Here is a 16,480-nt window from a genome sequence, read left to right as displayed (position 1 = left end):
GAGGACCCCGGTGGATCGCAGAAGGACCCAGACTTGCGTGGCGAGCAGCTCCACGTGACCACCAGGGGTCAGCCGAAGAATAGGAGTGGCCTGAAGCAAGGACAGTGCGCGGCGTGGCGTAAGGAGGCGGTCAGGTGCGCGCGCGCGCGTTTCAGTCTAGGTGGGCTAGGACCTTCCAAAAGGTGCACTGCTAGCGGGTGAGAAGCCCTGGTTTCAATAGTCAGGAAACTACATCTCCCAGGAAGCACCGCAGCACTACACAGATGCTGTTAGTATCTACAGGTCTCAAGATAACCTGAAACCTGTAGTTTGTCAGCTTCCCGAATTTCCCTTTTACACAATTAACGAGGAAACCGTACCCTACGTCTTAAAAGAATCTGACCTTAGGGTACAGGCAGCTATAGCAAAGACCTAACATTGTGGAGGAAAGACATAATTATATTCCTCCAACATCTTTAACTTTGGACTCCATTGCTTCACCTTCATTTCTAGGTGGGAATTTGAAAGCTTTGTTTTTTTCCAGTTGTTACAGAAAGCCAATACAAAGTAGAGGAGGGCTTAAGTCAGAGCATCCCACACTCCCAGGTCTCTAATGACATAGATGACAGCCAATAATATTTTTGTTTTTATTTTATAAAACATGCAGTTTAAAACAAAATTTTAAAAATAACAAAACTTGGGACAGGAGAGTGGATGGAAGACAGAGGCTTCTCAGCTGTCAGCAGGAGTGAAGCCAGCAGCCAAGCTTCGTCTAGGACCCAAAGGCCCTTTTGGCAATGATGGTATTGGCAACACTGGTTTGCTAGGGGCACCAACACTTTATGTCCTGGCCCCTCCAGGCATCCCTCAAGCAGTCAGAGACTTGAGCTGGCTTGAGCTACTGTTTTAAGTCTGTCACTGTCCAGGACTTCAGTCCTTAGCCAACCAGGAATCGAGAGTACTGGTTCTAGGAGCGTTTTTGTTTTGTTTTGTGTGGTTTGTTTTGTTTTTTGCCTGGATATTAATTACCCAGAATATTTATCGAGATTACCAATTACTTTCCATTTGGGTCATTTCTAGACTCTGCTTCTGGCCTGCTATTTTGCACAGGATGAAAAAGGAATCTGGCTCCTCTTCCCTTTGCAACAACTCTGTTGCATTCCAGTTCTATTAATAGCACCATCTGTAGACCCTGAGGAGGTCCAATTCTGGAAGCGGACAAGGTATAGCCAACTTGGGAAGCCATCTCCCAGTTCTGGGGCCACAGAACACTGAAGGGAGAGGGGTAGTTTGCTGGGAGAGGGTGAGGTCAGAGCGCCAACACTGAGGAGAAGACAGCTGCATCTGTCAGAGACAAAACCAAGAGCATTGACTCTTAGGGTGAGTGTAGAAAAAGCAAGAGAAAAGAGGGCAAACCCGCCCCAAACATTTTAGAACTGGGCAAAAGAAGGTTAGAATCAATGGAGAGTTTCAGTAATAAAATCTATTTCACTGAATGTTGGGAAGATTAAGTGCTTTGTAAACTATTGAGTGCTTTACAAATACAAGGTAGGGGTGGTACTGTTGCTGACATCACCATGATCATTATTATTATCGTGGGTATAATCTTCACATATGCAATCAAAACCCACCCTGTCCAGTTTCCCTTGTCCCATCCCAGGTCTTACTCTTGGGACTTGTCTGGCCCTCAGGTTCAGGCACCTTCCAGTCCATCTTTCGGCCCTTCTCATAAAGACCCTTGAGCACTTTGTGGAAGGACTCAGGCTCGGTGCCATTTTTGCTTAGCTCCAGATATTTTCGGTAGAGCTGAAGGGCTGTGCGGGCATCCTCAATACTGTCATGGGTTTCCCCTTGAATCTTTAAGTCTAGGGGAATTAGAAGTGGAATAGTTTGGGACCTAGCAAAGGAAGGTAAGAACATGTCCCCTACTCACATCTCCAACTCCCAATAAACAATGAAACACTTGACTGCCCCCAAGGGAAAAAGCCAAACACCATCCCTAGTGCAGAGGGATACTGAAGCTACTTAAATCCATTATTAACTCTCACCACTAACTCAGGGTCCTCCCTACTCCTCTGACAACTACAACATTTTTTCCCGCTCTTACATGAGCACCACAAGGGCCTATAAGGTACACCAACTCACCTAGAAAGTACCAAGCAAGGAATCGCAGGGAAATCATTCGTTTTCGGGGCATGTGAAAGAGATAGACAGTGTCAAGGACTTGGTCCTTGGGCACCTGGCAGAGATAAAAGAGTGGGAGACTGAAGGCAGGCGATCTGTAATTTCCCATTCTCCAAAAGCATAATATAAACCCTAAAGAGCCCAAATTCAAGGACTCTTAAAAGAGCCCTGCCCGAACCATGAGGTTGATGACCCGGAAGTCCTTCTGCAGACCATGACCCACAAACTTGACTCCAATGTCTATAAGAAAACGAAGCTTTAAGTAGGTAGACTTGAGAGTTGTGAGGTGCTTAGAGGAAATCTTGGCATCTAGGTCTCCTGGCTTTATTCCCGAATACTGAGTCAAGTAATCCACCACCTAGGCATAGAGAAAAGGGTAAGTCATTCAGGAAGTGAGGTGCAGCGTCTCCCTCTACCACTCTTCCCTGGGTTCTAGAGCACTCTACATACGCACAAGGTCTGTCTCACTTGCACCTCCATATCCTAATACCTGCTCCTGGGTAGAGATGTAGTCATCAATGAAGGGAATACCCTCATTGGGTCCCTGGCCCCGAACACAGGTGATCCTTGCTACTGACATCTGGCTTGGTTTGATGGTAGACTTAGTGCCATCACTGCGTAACTCTGCTTCCTCCTACGTGACAAGAGTTGATAAGGAAATCCGAGAACTGCTTACGACTCCTAATATCTCCAGAGTTCTGTTCCAACACCACACCCTTTTGGACTTTGTTACCTCATTAAGGGTGACAAACTCAGCATCCAGGCCCACCAGGTCCCCAACCTGTGGCATCTCATTCAGCATCAGTGGAATAAAGGTAGTATGTGTTTTCCGCTGCTTCCGTGCTAGTGAGGCTTCAGCCAGCAGGACACTTGCCTCAATAGGGTTCTTGACTGGAAGGGAAAATCCAGAAGACAGATGGCTGGGGATAGGGAAGTAACCAGAGGAGGGAAACCCAGATGGCTGACCAGAGACTGGGTCTACACTGTGATCCCTCAATAATCAAAGGATGTGAGTAAAAAGATCATGTCTGATGAACAGATGGATGGAACAGATCAAATCAGAAAACTTATTAAGGAATATGTTAAGAAAAAAACAAAAAAGCAGACAGGAAAGAATAAGACTTCAGCTTTGGACTTCAGCTTAAAAAATCCATAAAGTTGCAGGGAAACTATGGTTTAAAGACACCAAAAAGGGCCTTAGTAAGGAGTTTCTGTCTCCAAAAGAAGCAAGCTTCACTTGGGAAGAAGAATGATTAGACTCAAAATCATAACCTTAGCCATTTTGATCAGATTTCCCCCCATCACCTCTTCCCCACTACACCTCAGGATCTCCAGATTCTAAATTTAAGCCTGATGAACAGGACTCTCTTTAGTATCCCTGGAAATATTAACACTGCTACCTATCCTAATCTTAACAAGATCTCTTCCTAAAGATCAATCTAAACTGCCCACACCCTTTGGTCTACTCTGTACCACTTACTGTTCAGGTTGTATTTGGAATTAAGATTCCTTTTGACGTAATAAAGGATAGCAGGCACTTTCCAATTCATGTCAAACTGCACAGCTTCGTGCTAGAAAAGAAAAAGCACTTAATGGCCTACGTATATGCCCCTTTTTCTTTTTTCCCTAGCCAGACAAAAGACAGAACTAGGTGCTATTTTTTAATTCTGCTAACGCTTTTTATTCTTAAGGAACCCTCCCTCCCTCCCTCCCGAATCTACATGGCATTCTCTAGGATAAGGATGAGAATGCTAGGAAAAGGGGAGATAAAAGGGAGAACGGAATGTGTCACAACTAACCTTATCAATAGGCTCAATAAGAAAGTCATTAAAGAGATACCACTGCTGGTGGGTAACACCCTGTGGAGATAGAGAAAAAAGACTGTCGCTAAAGTGACAGCTGGACCACTCCGGCTCAGACTCAAGACAGGGACAGACCCAGGACTCCACTGTGGCTACCACCAGGAGTGTATAATCTCACTCACCTCCTTACGCTGGTGGTAGGTCTCTCCAACTTTGATGTGAGCCACCAGGCTGCCCCCTGTGCGTGAGTCCAGGATGTGTACCACAGTAGCCATCAGGTCATACACAAAGACACCATGCTCCTCCTCTGCCCTGGCTGGGCCCCACTGTGAGGGGGGTACCCAGGCTGCTAAGCTAAGTTTAAGGGTGGGGAAGGAAGGGGAATGGGGATAGAGGACAGGGAGTTTGGGGTTTGGGGAGGGGGGGGACCAAGGTGGGTTATCTCCATCCTAGCCCATCTATGACTCTCAATACTGAACTGAGTCACTCTGGAAAAGCCCACAACTGGTAAATACTCAGCTTTATTCCCTACCTTTTCCCTATACTAAGTTCCATCTTCCCCTTGCCCTGCTTCTGTCCCAACCTTCTCTCCCTTATTCCCCTTTCTCTTCCCAGTTGTTCAACAACCTGTATCTCATCCCCATCAGTCCAATTGCAAACATCCAGCCCCTTGTTCTTGGTCATCTTCATGCGAATGGAGAAAGGAAGCCAGACATTCTTCAACTCCTCAATGGAGGAACACATCAGCATACCCTCTGGACTCCCTAGTTCTTTCCTATCAGGAAAAGAGAATTAGAAATTTGTTCTGAAATCCAGCGAGTGACAAGAGGAGCCACTGGGTAGCTCAATCCTTTGACTACTGCCTCAAGGCCGTACCTACCAATCAGCCAAAGCAAACTCCTTGTTCTTGGAGATTTCCCCACCATGCTTCTTCATTGCCATCTTGAAGGCAACCTGAACACAAAAGAAAAAATATGATTCCCAGGGTGTGTGGCCGGCTCAGTTGGTTAAATGTCCAACTCTTGGTTTCGGCTCAGGTCATGATCTCAGGGTCATGGGATCAAGCCCCGAGTCAGGCTCTGCACTCAGCACAGAGTCTGTTTGTCCCTCTCCCTCTGCTCTTCCCCCCTGTGCACTCTCTCCCTCAAATGGATAAAATAAAATCTCAAAAAAAAAAAAAAAATCTGATTCCCCAGGAACATTATTCATAAATGGAGCACAGAAGGGAGAGAAAACTAAAAAGCACACTTAAAGCCCTGCTTCCAGACTTTGTCCTTACCTCAGCCTGCATTCTCCAGAAATCAGCTTCTTTCAAGCTGTTCACCTCACAGTTGATGACGAGAATCTCTGGCAGATGGCGGATGTTGCGGGTCTGAATCTGAGAGGACAAAACAAGGAATGGCAGGGAGCCTACAGGAAAGAACCCTGGATGGGAACAGTAAAACCTGGATCTGCACTTTCACACTGAGGTTCTTCCCACTCCCTACAGACCCCCGGATGGCAGTGCTGACACAGCTAGTCCCAGATGAGACCCAGCCAGGTCCCCAGCGCGGGAGGACTCACCGTGGGCTGGTACTTTTCACAGTTGTCACACCAGGCCTGTGTATTCTGCTCCAGGCAGATGCTTCGCTTCAGCACCTGAGCAAAGTCACAGTTCTTCCCGGTTTTATCTGAGGGGAAACTGGGTGCTTCACTCTCCGTTCTCCCTTTGGCCCACTGTTAGCCCCCCAACACCCTCTCCTTGATGTTACGGGACATCTGGGGGAGGCTTCCCAACCCAGCCGCACGGTATACCGCTGGTGCCCGCCTCCGGGTAGGAGAGCGTGAAGAGCAAGGTGGACGAGGCCCGCACGGTCTCACTGCCACAACGGCAGAGGCTGCAGTTCTCCATCTCACAGCTGAACAGCTGCCCGATGACTGAGTCCCCCGATGAGCAAAAGCTGCTAAGAGTGGGGAAGGCAATGCATACACATGGAGGCAGTTAGGAGACCCCTGAGGTCACAGGGGGGCCTTCACTGTTCACGGCCCCATTTCATACCTGCCTCCAGCACCTCGATAAGCCTGGGGTACTTCGAGCTCCTGCATGTCCTGATGCAGCTGAGTGAGAATGAAGCGATTCCACCTCTGAATAAGCCTGGCCAGATTGCCTTTGCCTGAGGCCTCATCTGAGTCAGCCAGGATCAGACCAAGGGCTGATGCCTCAGGGATGGTGCGGAATGCCCGAAGAAAATTACTGCCCTGGAATCCAGGAAGTGTGTTGGTAAAATGGGGGAAAATTTTCTCTTTTGTGGCCATCTGCACAGCAATGTCCCTGCCTACTGTCCACCTCCCTTCCCCTTTTATGGTTTCAGGTCTCTAGACACTGACCTGACAAGGGTCACCCCGAGAGAGATCCAACATGTGGAAGAGGAAGCCCAGCTCACAAGCCAGGCAGAACTCCTTCTGGCAAAGATGGTTCTGGATTAGACAGCGAACAGGCTCCAGGAAGTACAGCACCTGGGGGGCGGGAGAACAAGAGAACTGAGGCAGGCAACCGGTACGGGGAGGAAGAAGGACAGGAAGGTTAAGTGAGCTGGCGAAGAATACAAAGCAGGAGGCCACTGAAGGATGGAGTGCACAGAGGGACTTGAAGGCTATGGAGCAAGAAGGAATAGTGGCGGACGCCATGGTAAAGTGGGCTTGGTTGGAGAGGCCTGGAGAAAGAGTGGTGGGTGTGGGGCCGCGGAGAAGGAGAAAGGCAGTAGGCGTGTTCAAGTCACCGGCGTAGCCACCCTTACCTGGATCATGCAGTTGCAGTAGGCATTGGGGATGTGGGGCTCTAATCCAGCAAACAGGGTCTTATTGTAGTGTTTGAAGTCAAAGTCCTCCAGCCCTAGCTTGGAGTATTTGATGGTTACCTGAGGCAGAAACAGTCTGAGCAAAATGAAGATATCCTCAGAGCCCCTAGATCTTCCGAGTAGTCAGAACCTTCCCCAGAACCTCCCTCCCGAGTCCAGGTGGTAGGTGAAGGCATCTCGACTGAGTCCTTCAGTCCTTTCTCGTATGACCCCCTTGTCCCAGGGAACCTTTCCCCACGTCCCAGAGGGCTCCTTCCTTGGTATCCCCCAGCACCTTGCGGTATTTCTTCGAGACCATGTGGAGATGTGGCTCCTCTTCCCGTCCTATCGGTGACTCAGTGACCTGGCTGAAGCTGTCAAATTCACTGTCTGACTCCTTGAGTCGGTAAGGAATCTAGAATTTTCAAGAAGAGATAATTTTGTTGGCTGTCGTAATTACCTTTGGTTTCCCCCCACCTTGATCCCAACACTGAACACTCTTGATTTCCTGGGGTTTTCAGCAGCCACTGCTTCCTTTTTCTTCCCAAGCCACCACCCCACCTCGTCACAGCTGGACGATGATGGCTTCCACGCCAGGCTCTGCACATTCACTCTGTCCGGCATCACACTACCACACTCTCCCCAAATGCCTATTTCAGTGCATCACTTCTCCCACTATACACTTGGTATTCAAGGCTTCACAACTGGGCCCTTTCCGACCTTAACGTCTTGCGATTTCCCAATACTAACCACCGCTGTAGCCAGACTGGTCCAATCACAGTCCCCATCAGACATGCCTTTTGCAGTTATGCTTTTTGAGACCTTTGCTAACACTGACCTCTCATCTTGAACGTGCTCCCATGTTACTTTCTACTTACTCATCTTTCACCTTTCCAGCTCAATATCCACTTTTTTCCCTGACCACTCACTCTGGCCCAGAGTAACACTTTCCCTCCAAACAGCCCTGGCACTGAATGCCTGTAACATTCCTTCAGCATTTCACGAGAGAACATAAATAATTTGTTACAGACAGGTCTTATCTTTACCAACCAAATACTAAACTTTTTTTTTTAAGATTTTATTTATTTATTTGACAGAGAGAGACACAGCGAGAGAGGGAACACAAGCAGGGGGAGTGGGAGAGGGAGAAGCAGGCTTCCTGCAGAGCAGGGAGCCCGACGTGGGGCTCGATCCCAGGACCCTGGGATCGTGACCTGAGCTGAAGGCAGACGCTTAACGACTGAGCCACCCAGGTGCCCCCAAATACTAAACTTCTTAACAGCAAAGACTATCTTCTGTGTCTCTGAATCCTCCCTAACACCTAGCATGGTACCTTCAATTCAGTAGGCCTCAAAAGACCTTTACTGACTGACTAAAAGCAAAAACTGCCGAGGACTAGTAAAGAAACAAGACAGAGGAGAAATGCCAGGGGGCTGGGGTGGGGGCTGACCTTCTCTCCTCTGAACATACCTGATTGCGCAACCGGGTACGGGGGTTGGGCGCGTAGCCAATGAAGCCCACCTTCTTCATGGTGCGAAGAATCTCTGCATCCACAGGGGGTGCTCGCCTGGAATGTAGTATAGTTCTAAGGCTTGAAGGTTGTGGTGTCTGCCCATCATATCCCTAACCCCCAAGGAGCCAGAGAAAAAGAAGATACTGAGGGCAGACGAAAATCAGGAAAGATTACTACAGGGCTTGCTGAGAATCCTGGTATCTCGGTCCTTTCCCCCTCCCTCCTTCTGGCCCAGATGTGAGGTACAACCTGGGAGCTGGAGCGGAGTTGGCAGCAGGCCAATCAGAGAGAAGTGTGTCAGTGGTGAGCGGGACAGGGATGAGGGAAAGCGGCAGCAGGTCCTGGCTCCAGTCCAGAGGAGGCAGCGAGTCCACGAGACAGGGCAAAGCAAACTCGGTCTCACGGGAGTAAGGGTTGAAGGAAGGCTCAGGGGAATCAGTCCAGAGGTGCACACAGCCCTCAGAATCCCCAAAGGCCAAGGCCTGCTTGCTGGCTGATACGTCAAATGTCATTAGCAGAGGCCCCACAGGATTCACATGAAAGATATCTGCTGGGTTGGCCAGGCCTGTGGGCTCACAAAACTGGCACTGCCCTAGAAGACAGGAAGAAGCTCAATGAGCCCTGGAAGTTGAAAGGGGGCCATCCTCTTATGCCCTAGTATCAAGGAAAGATGGGGCCTAAGTTCATGCCTAGAGATACAAAGAATACCATCTGATGCCTTCCCATAAACCCCAGGCAAGTCTGCTACCCAGTAGAGGCAGTTCTAAAGTTGTTTCGCCTGCTCCGCCTTTATCTTGTTCTATGTTCTTCATGCTCGGGGAGAAAATAAAAGTCCTAATCTCTGACCAAACCTAAGCGTGACCCTGATATGATAGCCCGCTGAAAGGTTACTATTTCCTCCAACAAACAGGTTCCTGGGAGTACAGTCCTTCTGGTACCTAGTTCTCCTTCACTCATCAACGCCTCCCACCCCTCCCTGCATTCCTTCCTACCTGACTGGGAGATGATAGCAAGTCGAGAAGTATAGGTAGGGATGAAGCGCAAGAAGGCAGGATCCACGTGTACTTGAAGTGGTGTGATGGCACGCATCATGCGCAGATCATACACCTTGAGGAAACGGTCACAGGCCAGGCCGGTGAGGCGGCTGGAGAAGCCACAGGCGGCCAGCAGGTTGCCATGCACATCAAAATCTGACAGACTCCCTGAGAAAGCATCGAACTCGTGCTCCACCTTAAAAGTACGGAGGTCTCGCAGGGAAACCTGAAGAAGAGATGACGCGGTTATCCTCCAGCACTGTCATCAGGAAAAGTACCTGCCACCTACCTCACGCCGCCGTGAGGCCCCTGCCCAAAGAACTAAGGCTCTAGGATATGGGCAATTAAAGCACAGAAAAGGCAGAAAGAGAAGCCCAGAGCTGGAGGGGACCCCAAAGAGAACTCTTGTTTACTCTTTGGCCTGGAAGGTATCTAGTTACAATAGAAACCATCAGGCTGAAAGGTAATCTAGTATATCGTGGCTGAGGAGGAACTCTGTTTACTCCTCCCGTCCCCCCACTACAGCCCCAGCATTGAGAGAAAGGAAGAGCCCAAGCACATGTCTGATGAAACAGGGTCTTGTGGTAGGAGGAAACAGAACCGAGCCACCTTGCCAGATGTGTGGCCACAGAAGAAAAAACGATTTGTCTGTCTCATAATAGTGACTCCAGGCGTCTCGACTGCATACTGGGGAGGAAAGCAGGAAAAACCAGTGAGAATCATTCTTCCCACAGACCAAAGGTTGCACATACACTTAGTCATGTTCCCAGCCCACGTATATCCCCAGGCCCCCGAAAGTCTCAGACCCTGCCCGGGTCTTTCCTGCCCCAGGCTTGTACCTTCTGAGTCTCCTGGACAGTGTTAAGGTCAATCTCCAGTATGTGGTTCTGCAGCCCACCAACAAGGAGAGTGCTGCCGTCTGTCAGCAGGAGACTGTGCATATCCTCACTCTCATCTAGCCTGTGGCGGAGAGAAAAGGCTAAGGGACCAGCCCTCTAAAGCTTCCAATCCTTTAGCCTTCCCATTCGAGGAGGGACCCTCTTTCCCAGTCCAGAGCTGAGAAGCTACTTACAGGTAATCAAATATAATGAGGCCCCCACGAGCCATATACTTGAGGTTGTTCTTGGTGAGAAAAAGGATACCATTTTCCAGGCTCTGGATCTGTCGAATGTCATCACTGCCATTGACCTGAAAGGATGAGTAACGCTCCAAGGCTGGCCCGAAAAATGAAGTAGCATGGCCCTGTGGGGGGTCGGGGGGGGGAGATGAGACACACCCTGAATGGAGGGGCAGATACAGGTCCGAGACTGGATGGATGTTGTTCAGCTTTCCTCCATTCTTGCTTGGCCTTTCTGGTTAGCAGCCCCTAAGGCATAAGCCCAGGGACCAATCTAAGTGATAAGGACATTGATCATACTATCTATGTTCGTTTAATGCTTTACAAAGTACTTTTGTAAAATCTACCTCATTTTATCCTCACAATGACCCTCCTAAATAGGTAATGCCTCAGTTGGTTAGAACAGTTTCAGGTCAGAGACATGGGTCCGTTCAATCCTCCACAGGCTTTCTTATGTTCCACAGTCAAGTCTTAATCTTTACCAGCCATCTGGGAAATGTGTACTGTGGGTCACAGGCTGGAATAGAGAGAATATGAAACTCATTCCACCCTTGGCTCCTATGACATCATTCACTACTGGTTTCTCTCCTGACTCTTAGCTCATACCTTCTCCTTATATGCTTCCCTTCAGACCACTCTTAAAACATGGCTATTCCCAGTCCACTATTTTCTCACTAGTCTTCCTAGGTAATCTCATCCATTCTCAAGGTTTTCACCATCCATGTTTTTTAAACTGATGGATCCTAACTCCCTTCCCTAGCCCAGACCACTGCCTCAAGCTTCAGACTTATACATCCAAATACCTACTAAACATCTTTTTAGATATTCCATGAGAACCCCAAACTCATTACATTCCAAATTAAATTCATTTTTACCTCATCTCAGTTCTTAACTATATTCCCTATGGTACCACGACCTATGTAATGGACTAAGTCCCTGGTAGTCAACTTAAGTCCTGTTTACTTCCTAAATATTTCCCAAATCTGGGGTGCCTAGGTGGCTCAGTTGTTAAGCGTCTGCCTTCGGCTCAGGTCATGATCCCAGGGTCCTGGGATCGAGCCCCACATCAGACTCCCTGCTCTGCGGGAAGCCTGCTTCTCCCTCTCCCACTCCCCCTGCTTATGTTCCCTCTCTGTGTCTGTCAAATAAATAAATAAAATCTTAAAAAAATAATAATAATAAGGGGCGCCTGGGAAGCTCAGTCGTTAGCGTTCCCTCTCTCACTGTGTCTCTGTCAAATAAATAAAATCTTAAAAAAAAATAAAAAAATGAAATCTTTAAAATATATCTATATAAATATGTATTTCCCAAATCTGCGCTCATGTATACATCTCTACAATGCTTCGGTCAGGCCTTCATATTCTATGTGAACTGCTACAATAACCTACAAACTGATCGCATGGAGTCCTGCCCTGTCCCCCTTAAATCAAACTCTCTCCTTCTACCTCAGCACTCTAAGATACAAACCTAACCTTATCATTCTGGATAAAAATCTTCAGTGGTGTGAAGGATCAAGTCCAAGCTCTTTTAACACAGCATATGAGGTTTTTCTAGAATGTGATCCCCCCACCCCACCCCCTGGATATCTACATGGCTTCCTCTCTCCCTTCTAGAGAACTCAGAATGGATAGTGCGGCCTGTATCCAGGTCTCCACTCAAATGTGGCTTTATCAGAGAGACCTTTCCCTGACCAACTATCTAAAACAGTAACACCTCCCACCCTTCATTACCTCAACGCCCTTACTCCATTTTATTTTCCTTTAAGATACTAAACAACACTTAATATATTATAAATGTATTTTTGTTGCCTTCTTAAATGTTCATTCTAAACCTAGACCACAGAGCAAGGTCTGGCACCTAGTAGGTGCTCAAAAAACACTAGTTGAATGAAGTCATGTCTACCTCCTCAGCTTTATCTCTCAGTGCAGTAAACCCTCATTCCTTATAGTTCCTGCACTCTGCAATCCACTGTATAGTATCTTGGAAATCTTTATCCTGTTGCTTTGGCCAAGACAGCATTTTCCCCTCTTCTTCACCTGACTCCTACTCACCTCTCAAAAACTCACTTCAGGTGTCACTTCTTCCTGGAGGCCCTCTGACCCCTCTCCACTCAGTACCTGTTTTTATACTGGCACTTAGTAGTTTGTATCTTAGGTTCGTAATTACTAAGTGAAACAGTTTAGTTTCTTCTAAAGTATCATGAAGTTATCTGTTTATGTATCGTTTTCTCCTCATTGTTCTATAAATTCCTTGAGGGCAAGGATTATATTTTATTCAGCTTTATTCCCTGGGCCTAGCATAGCAGTAAATACTGCATACTGAAATGAATGTATTACCAAAAAAGCTCATTCTTTCTAATGAGAAAAGCACAATTCATGCTCTATGGAAGGTAAATTAGTAAACCAAGGATAAGGTGTTATTTCCTACAAAATCTTGGGCTCCCTAGCATATTGGCAATATAGATACCCATTTTTAAAAAATTAACATTGGTAACTGCTCTCACAGAGATTAAAATCAGCCAGAGAAGACAAAATGATTCCACATAAGGTAAGTAGAAACACGTGTTAAACGTTCTATAATTTAAAAAATGGAAAACAGAGGAGGGGCATTAGAGACTGGATTTGGACACTACTGACTAACTGATGGGTACAGTTATCAAGATTAATCAAAGCTTGGAAGGGGCAAATAGTGGTAGAAATAGGATGACTTCTGAAAAAGAACACCTATGTAACTTCTCCCTGGATCCTATGGCTCCTTCCACTCCCCTCCTCCTGACTTGACTTAGAGACCCAACTAACTCTCATCACCTCAACTCAGTTCTGGCTCCCAGTAAAGCAGCTGCCCTTGGGCCAAAACCAGATAAAAGACCTCCAACATCTCCTCTCATCCCTTACAAAGGGGTACAGTTCTTACCCCGTGGCTTCCCACCCACAGCATCTCCTCGTGCAAGTCAAAGTGGGAGACGGAGACAGGCACACCCACTTCAGCCACCACACTGTGCAATTCAGAGTAGACACCTTCCATTATGTGCACTGACTCCTGGACAGGAAGAGCCTCCAAGGCCACCCCCTCCGGGTCCAGCTCCACATTCTGCAGCAGACTTGGGTTCAGGTGGGCATCCAGGACAGGGTCCAGGGCAGAATGCATGGCTGGGGCATACTCTGCCAGTCCAGGGTCCAGACCCTCGAAGTTCATGATGACGATGGCAGATTAGACCCTTGTCACACCCTCCCTTGCAACAGGTCCTTAACAGGCCTGACCCAACCTTCAGCAAAACAGCACCAGTGGGCCTAGAATGGACATCCTGGCCTGCAAAGGGAAAGAGGTAGCTGAGTCAGTGGCAGGCCCAGGTACTTGTATTTAGTGTGTTCTCGATTATCTGGGCAGGAGGGAGATGAGGCAGGCAGATATGAGAATGCCAGGTAGGGGATGAAGCAGGCAGGAAGGGGATGGGCAGTGGGGGTAAAGGTGGAAGTCTTGTCCCTTTTTATCCTCTAGGCCCTCTGTACTCCCCACCCCCCACTATCTAACCTAATGACTTCCTTTCCATCTCCCTTCAGGCCTGCTCACTTGCCTGGTTCACCCCAGAACCATCAGTGGAAGGAGCAGCAACTGCGGGATAGGAGTTAGGCAGAGGGGCTAAGGTGCTTGCTTCCCAAAATTAGGGATGAGGGGTAGGGGATTGGGAGGTGAGTACAAGAGAAGTCAGTTTCCCAAAATCCTCTGCAATGTTACCCAGGATTCTCCACGGAAAAATAAGAATGCCCAGTTACCCACAATTGGGGCGGGGGTGGGGGGACATGATGAAAATGGCTAGTTACCCACAATTCTCTAGGGGAACCAGAGAAATCAATTACCCAGAATTCTTCCCCGGCAGCGGGGAGGGGAGGGATTAGGGCAGGGGTCAGATGTGTTCTTGGGATGCTTATGGGGATTGGGTCATTACCAAGATTTCTCCATGGCGGATATTTTGGAGCGCGTGGAATTAAAACGAGTAGGGGGAGAGAAAACGCCGTCACCTCCGCGGGAAATTCCAGTTTCCCCAATTCTCCCCCGCGCCTGATGCTCAACCAAACCCTACGGCGGAAAGGACGTCGCCCTCCCAGTCGGAGCTTCCAATCAGGAAGGGTGTGGGCCTCACCTAAGCCAATCAGAAGGAGCCAGGTACAGACGGCTCCTCGAGAAGACGCGTGACGTAAGGGCTGGGCGAAAACAAGGTTACGGGCCGCCGGTGGGGACAAACGGCGTCAGACTCTGGCCGTGTTTGGTGTCGTGAAACGTAACCCCTTCTCTTTTAAGCTTTCTTTGAACAAAACTATGACAACTCGCTTGGAAACCGAACTTTCATACTCCCTATAACTTTAGATCTAGAATAAGGGACGCCCAAGGTAAAGTACTAGGGATCGACTGCTGGGTATTCCCAGCCTGGTCCAGTCCACCCCCTCTGTCCGCTGTGCTCTTGTGAGCTACTCCGCCGCTTCTCACCCTGTTGCCCCCGAAACTCGACGGCATTTCCTATCATTTCCAGGCATGGGAGAGAAAAAAGGAAGCGGGAGCCAGGTTCTTAACACGGCCCAACTAGCCGCGTCTTCTGCGATTCTGCAGGCATCCATCTGAAACTCCCATCTGTGATGATCCCCTCCCCACGTGCCCCAGTGATAGTCCCGGGGAGCAAGACCCCTCAGCTATCAAATTCCCCTAGCTCTTGAAGCTGGACATTCTCCCTCAGAGGGGGATGAGCACGGCAAATTGGGACATTTGCTTACCCCAAACAATTACAGATTTAGCATCAACAGTTATTTTTAGGGATTCTTGGGGTCTGATTCTGAGCTTGAACTGCTGTGGAATGGGGCCAGGTTGTGAGATGTCTCCATGGCACTTTAGCTCAGTTTCTAAAGGCCACAGAGAGGGCCTCTCTGATGGAAGGAACTTCTCACCAAGGATAGAGTGTTAAAGCACTTCTCTCTCAATAAAGGCTGCTAAATACACTGTAATAAAAGGACTCCAGCGGTGCCTGGGTGGCTCAGTCAGTAAAGCATCTGCCCTTGGCTCAGGTCATAATCGCCCCACATTGGTCTCCCTGCTCAGTGGGGAGCCTGCTTCTCCCTTTCCCTCTGCCCCTCCCCCACTCGTGCTCTCTCTCACTCACTCCCTCAAATAAATAAAATCTTTTTTTTTTTTAAGATGTTATTTATTTGAGAGAGAGCACAAGCAGGGGGGAGAGGGAGAGGGAGAGGTAGAGGCAGAGGGGGAAGCAGGCTCCCAGCTGAGCGGGGAACCCCACGTGGGGCTGGATCCCAGGACCCAGGGATCATGACCTGAGCGGAAGGCAGACTCCCAACGGACTGAGCCACCTAGGTCCCCCTAAATAAAAATCTTTTAAAAAAGAAAAGGACTCCATAATTTAGACTTCCAGCATTCACAGGGGTCCTAGAATCAGTCAGAAGTCAAAGATGGAGAGAAAAACACCTTAATTCAGAGGGTGTCTCAAACTGATCTGACTTCACAGGTCCCTAAGATTTAAAATCTTGGGAAAAGATGAGTGCTGAGAGACCTCTACAGTTTGTACACTTTGAGAAATTTCCATATTGAGGTCTCAGATTGAGAAAGACTTCACAGACCTATGAGAATTACAGGGCCTGAGATACTCAGATATACCTGGGCTAACTGAGCTACTTTATAAAGACACTTTGTGTCTCCTCACAGTGTCCAGTATAATAGAATGATTGAGAATGCAGGATCTGAAGGCAAATCGTCTGCCCTGGGATTCTGGCCACTCAGCTCTGTGATCTTTGGTAAATTACTTATCTCTGTTTCTTCATCTGTAATATAGGGATAATAATAGTACCTACCTCACTGGGTTGCTGTGAGAATTAAATGGGTTAATACATAAAAAGTGCTTAGACCAAGTACTTGGCATAAAGTGAGAGTTGCCTATATATTAGCCATCATTATTAACTCCCTAGGGGAACTTCAACTGGATTTGGAGTCTGGGCATCCAACTGGAAAGGCCTGCCTAGGAGTGTCTTGTGAAT

At 48.2% G+C, this 16,480-nt stretch overlaps 1 protein-coding gene across 2 annotated transcripts; it reads right to left on the bottom strand.

Moving 5' to 3' along the window:
• Window positions 1–1,195: 1,195 nt before the first annotated feature.
• Window positions 1,196–15,420, bottom strand: PAN2 (poly(A) specific ribonuclease subunit PAN2). 2 transcript variants are annotated; one of them, XM_032420691.1, is made up of 26 exons: window positions 14,392–15,420; window positions 13,359–13,754; window positions 10,401–10,570; window positions 10,168–10,288; window positions 9,938–10,015; window positions 9,287–9,554; window positions 8,544–8,886; window positions 8,252–8,348; window positions 7,077–7,196; window positions 6,743–6,862; window positions 6,333–6,461; window positions 6,004–6,203; window positions 5,760–5,908; window positions 5,529–5,635; window positions 5,245–5,343; window positions 4,846–4,919; window positions 4,593–4,740; window positions 4,148–4,291; window positions 3,963–4,022; window positions 3,644–3,734; window positions 2,897–3,054; window positions 2,654–2,797; window positions 2,342–2,521; window positions 2,125–2,218; window positions 1,647–1,844; window positions 1,196–1,323 (listed from the first exon to the last, which is right to left on the bottom strand). In XM_032420691.1, exons 2-26 carry the CDS (start codon window positions 13,638–13,640, stop codon window positions 1,289–1,291), a joined length of 3,609 nt encoding a protein of 1,202 aa, XP_032276582.1. In that variant the 5' UTR covers window positions 13,641–13,754; window positions 14,392–15,420; the 3' UTR covers window positions 1,196–1,288. The 2 variants fall into 2 exon arrangements, with proteins under 2 accessions (XP_032276582.1, XP_032276583.1); XM_032420692.1 differs by having other exon boundaries at window positions 5,760–5,905.
• Window positions 15,421–16,480: the final 1,060 nt, after the last annotated feature.

Source organism: Phoca vitulina, unplaced genomic scaffold, assembly GCF_004348235.1.
Source record: "Phoca vitulina isolate PV1807 unplaced genomic scaffold, GSC_HSeal_1.0 scaffold23, whole genome shotgun sequence".
NCBI lineage: Eukaryota > Metazoa > Chordata > Mammalia > Carnivora > Phocidae > Phoca > Phoca vitulina.
Note: the sequence above shows the minus strand (reverse complement) of the source record. Positions and strands in the feature narration are given on the sequence as shown.

Bases quoted from the DNA above. Each gene is read 5' to 3' on its own strand.
- PAN2 (XM_032420691.1), bottom strand. From the start codon at position 13,640: ATGAACTTCGAGGGTCTGGACCCTGGACTGGCAGAGTATGCCCCAGCC. The intron at 10,016-10,167 runs GTACAAGCCTGG...TTTCCTCCCCAG, and splicing joins CTGTCCAGGAGACTCAGAAG to TATGCAGTCGAGACGCCTGG. The intron at 1,324-1,646 runs GTAAGACCTGGG...TGTCTCTGACAG, and splicing joins GGGCCAGACAAGTCCCAAGA to ATGCAGCTGTCTTCTCCTCA.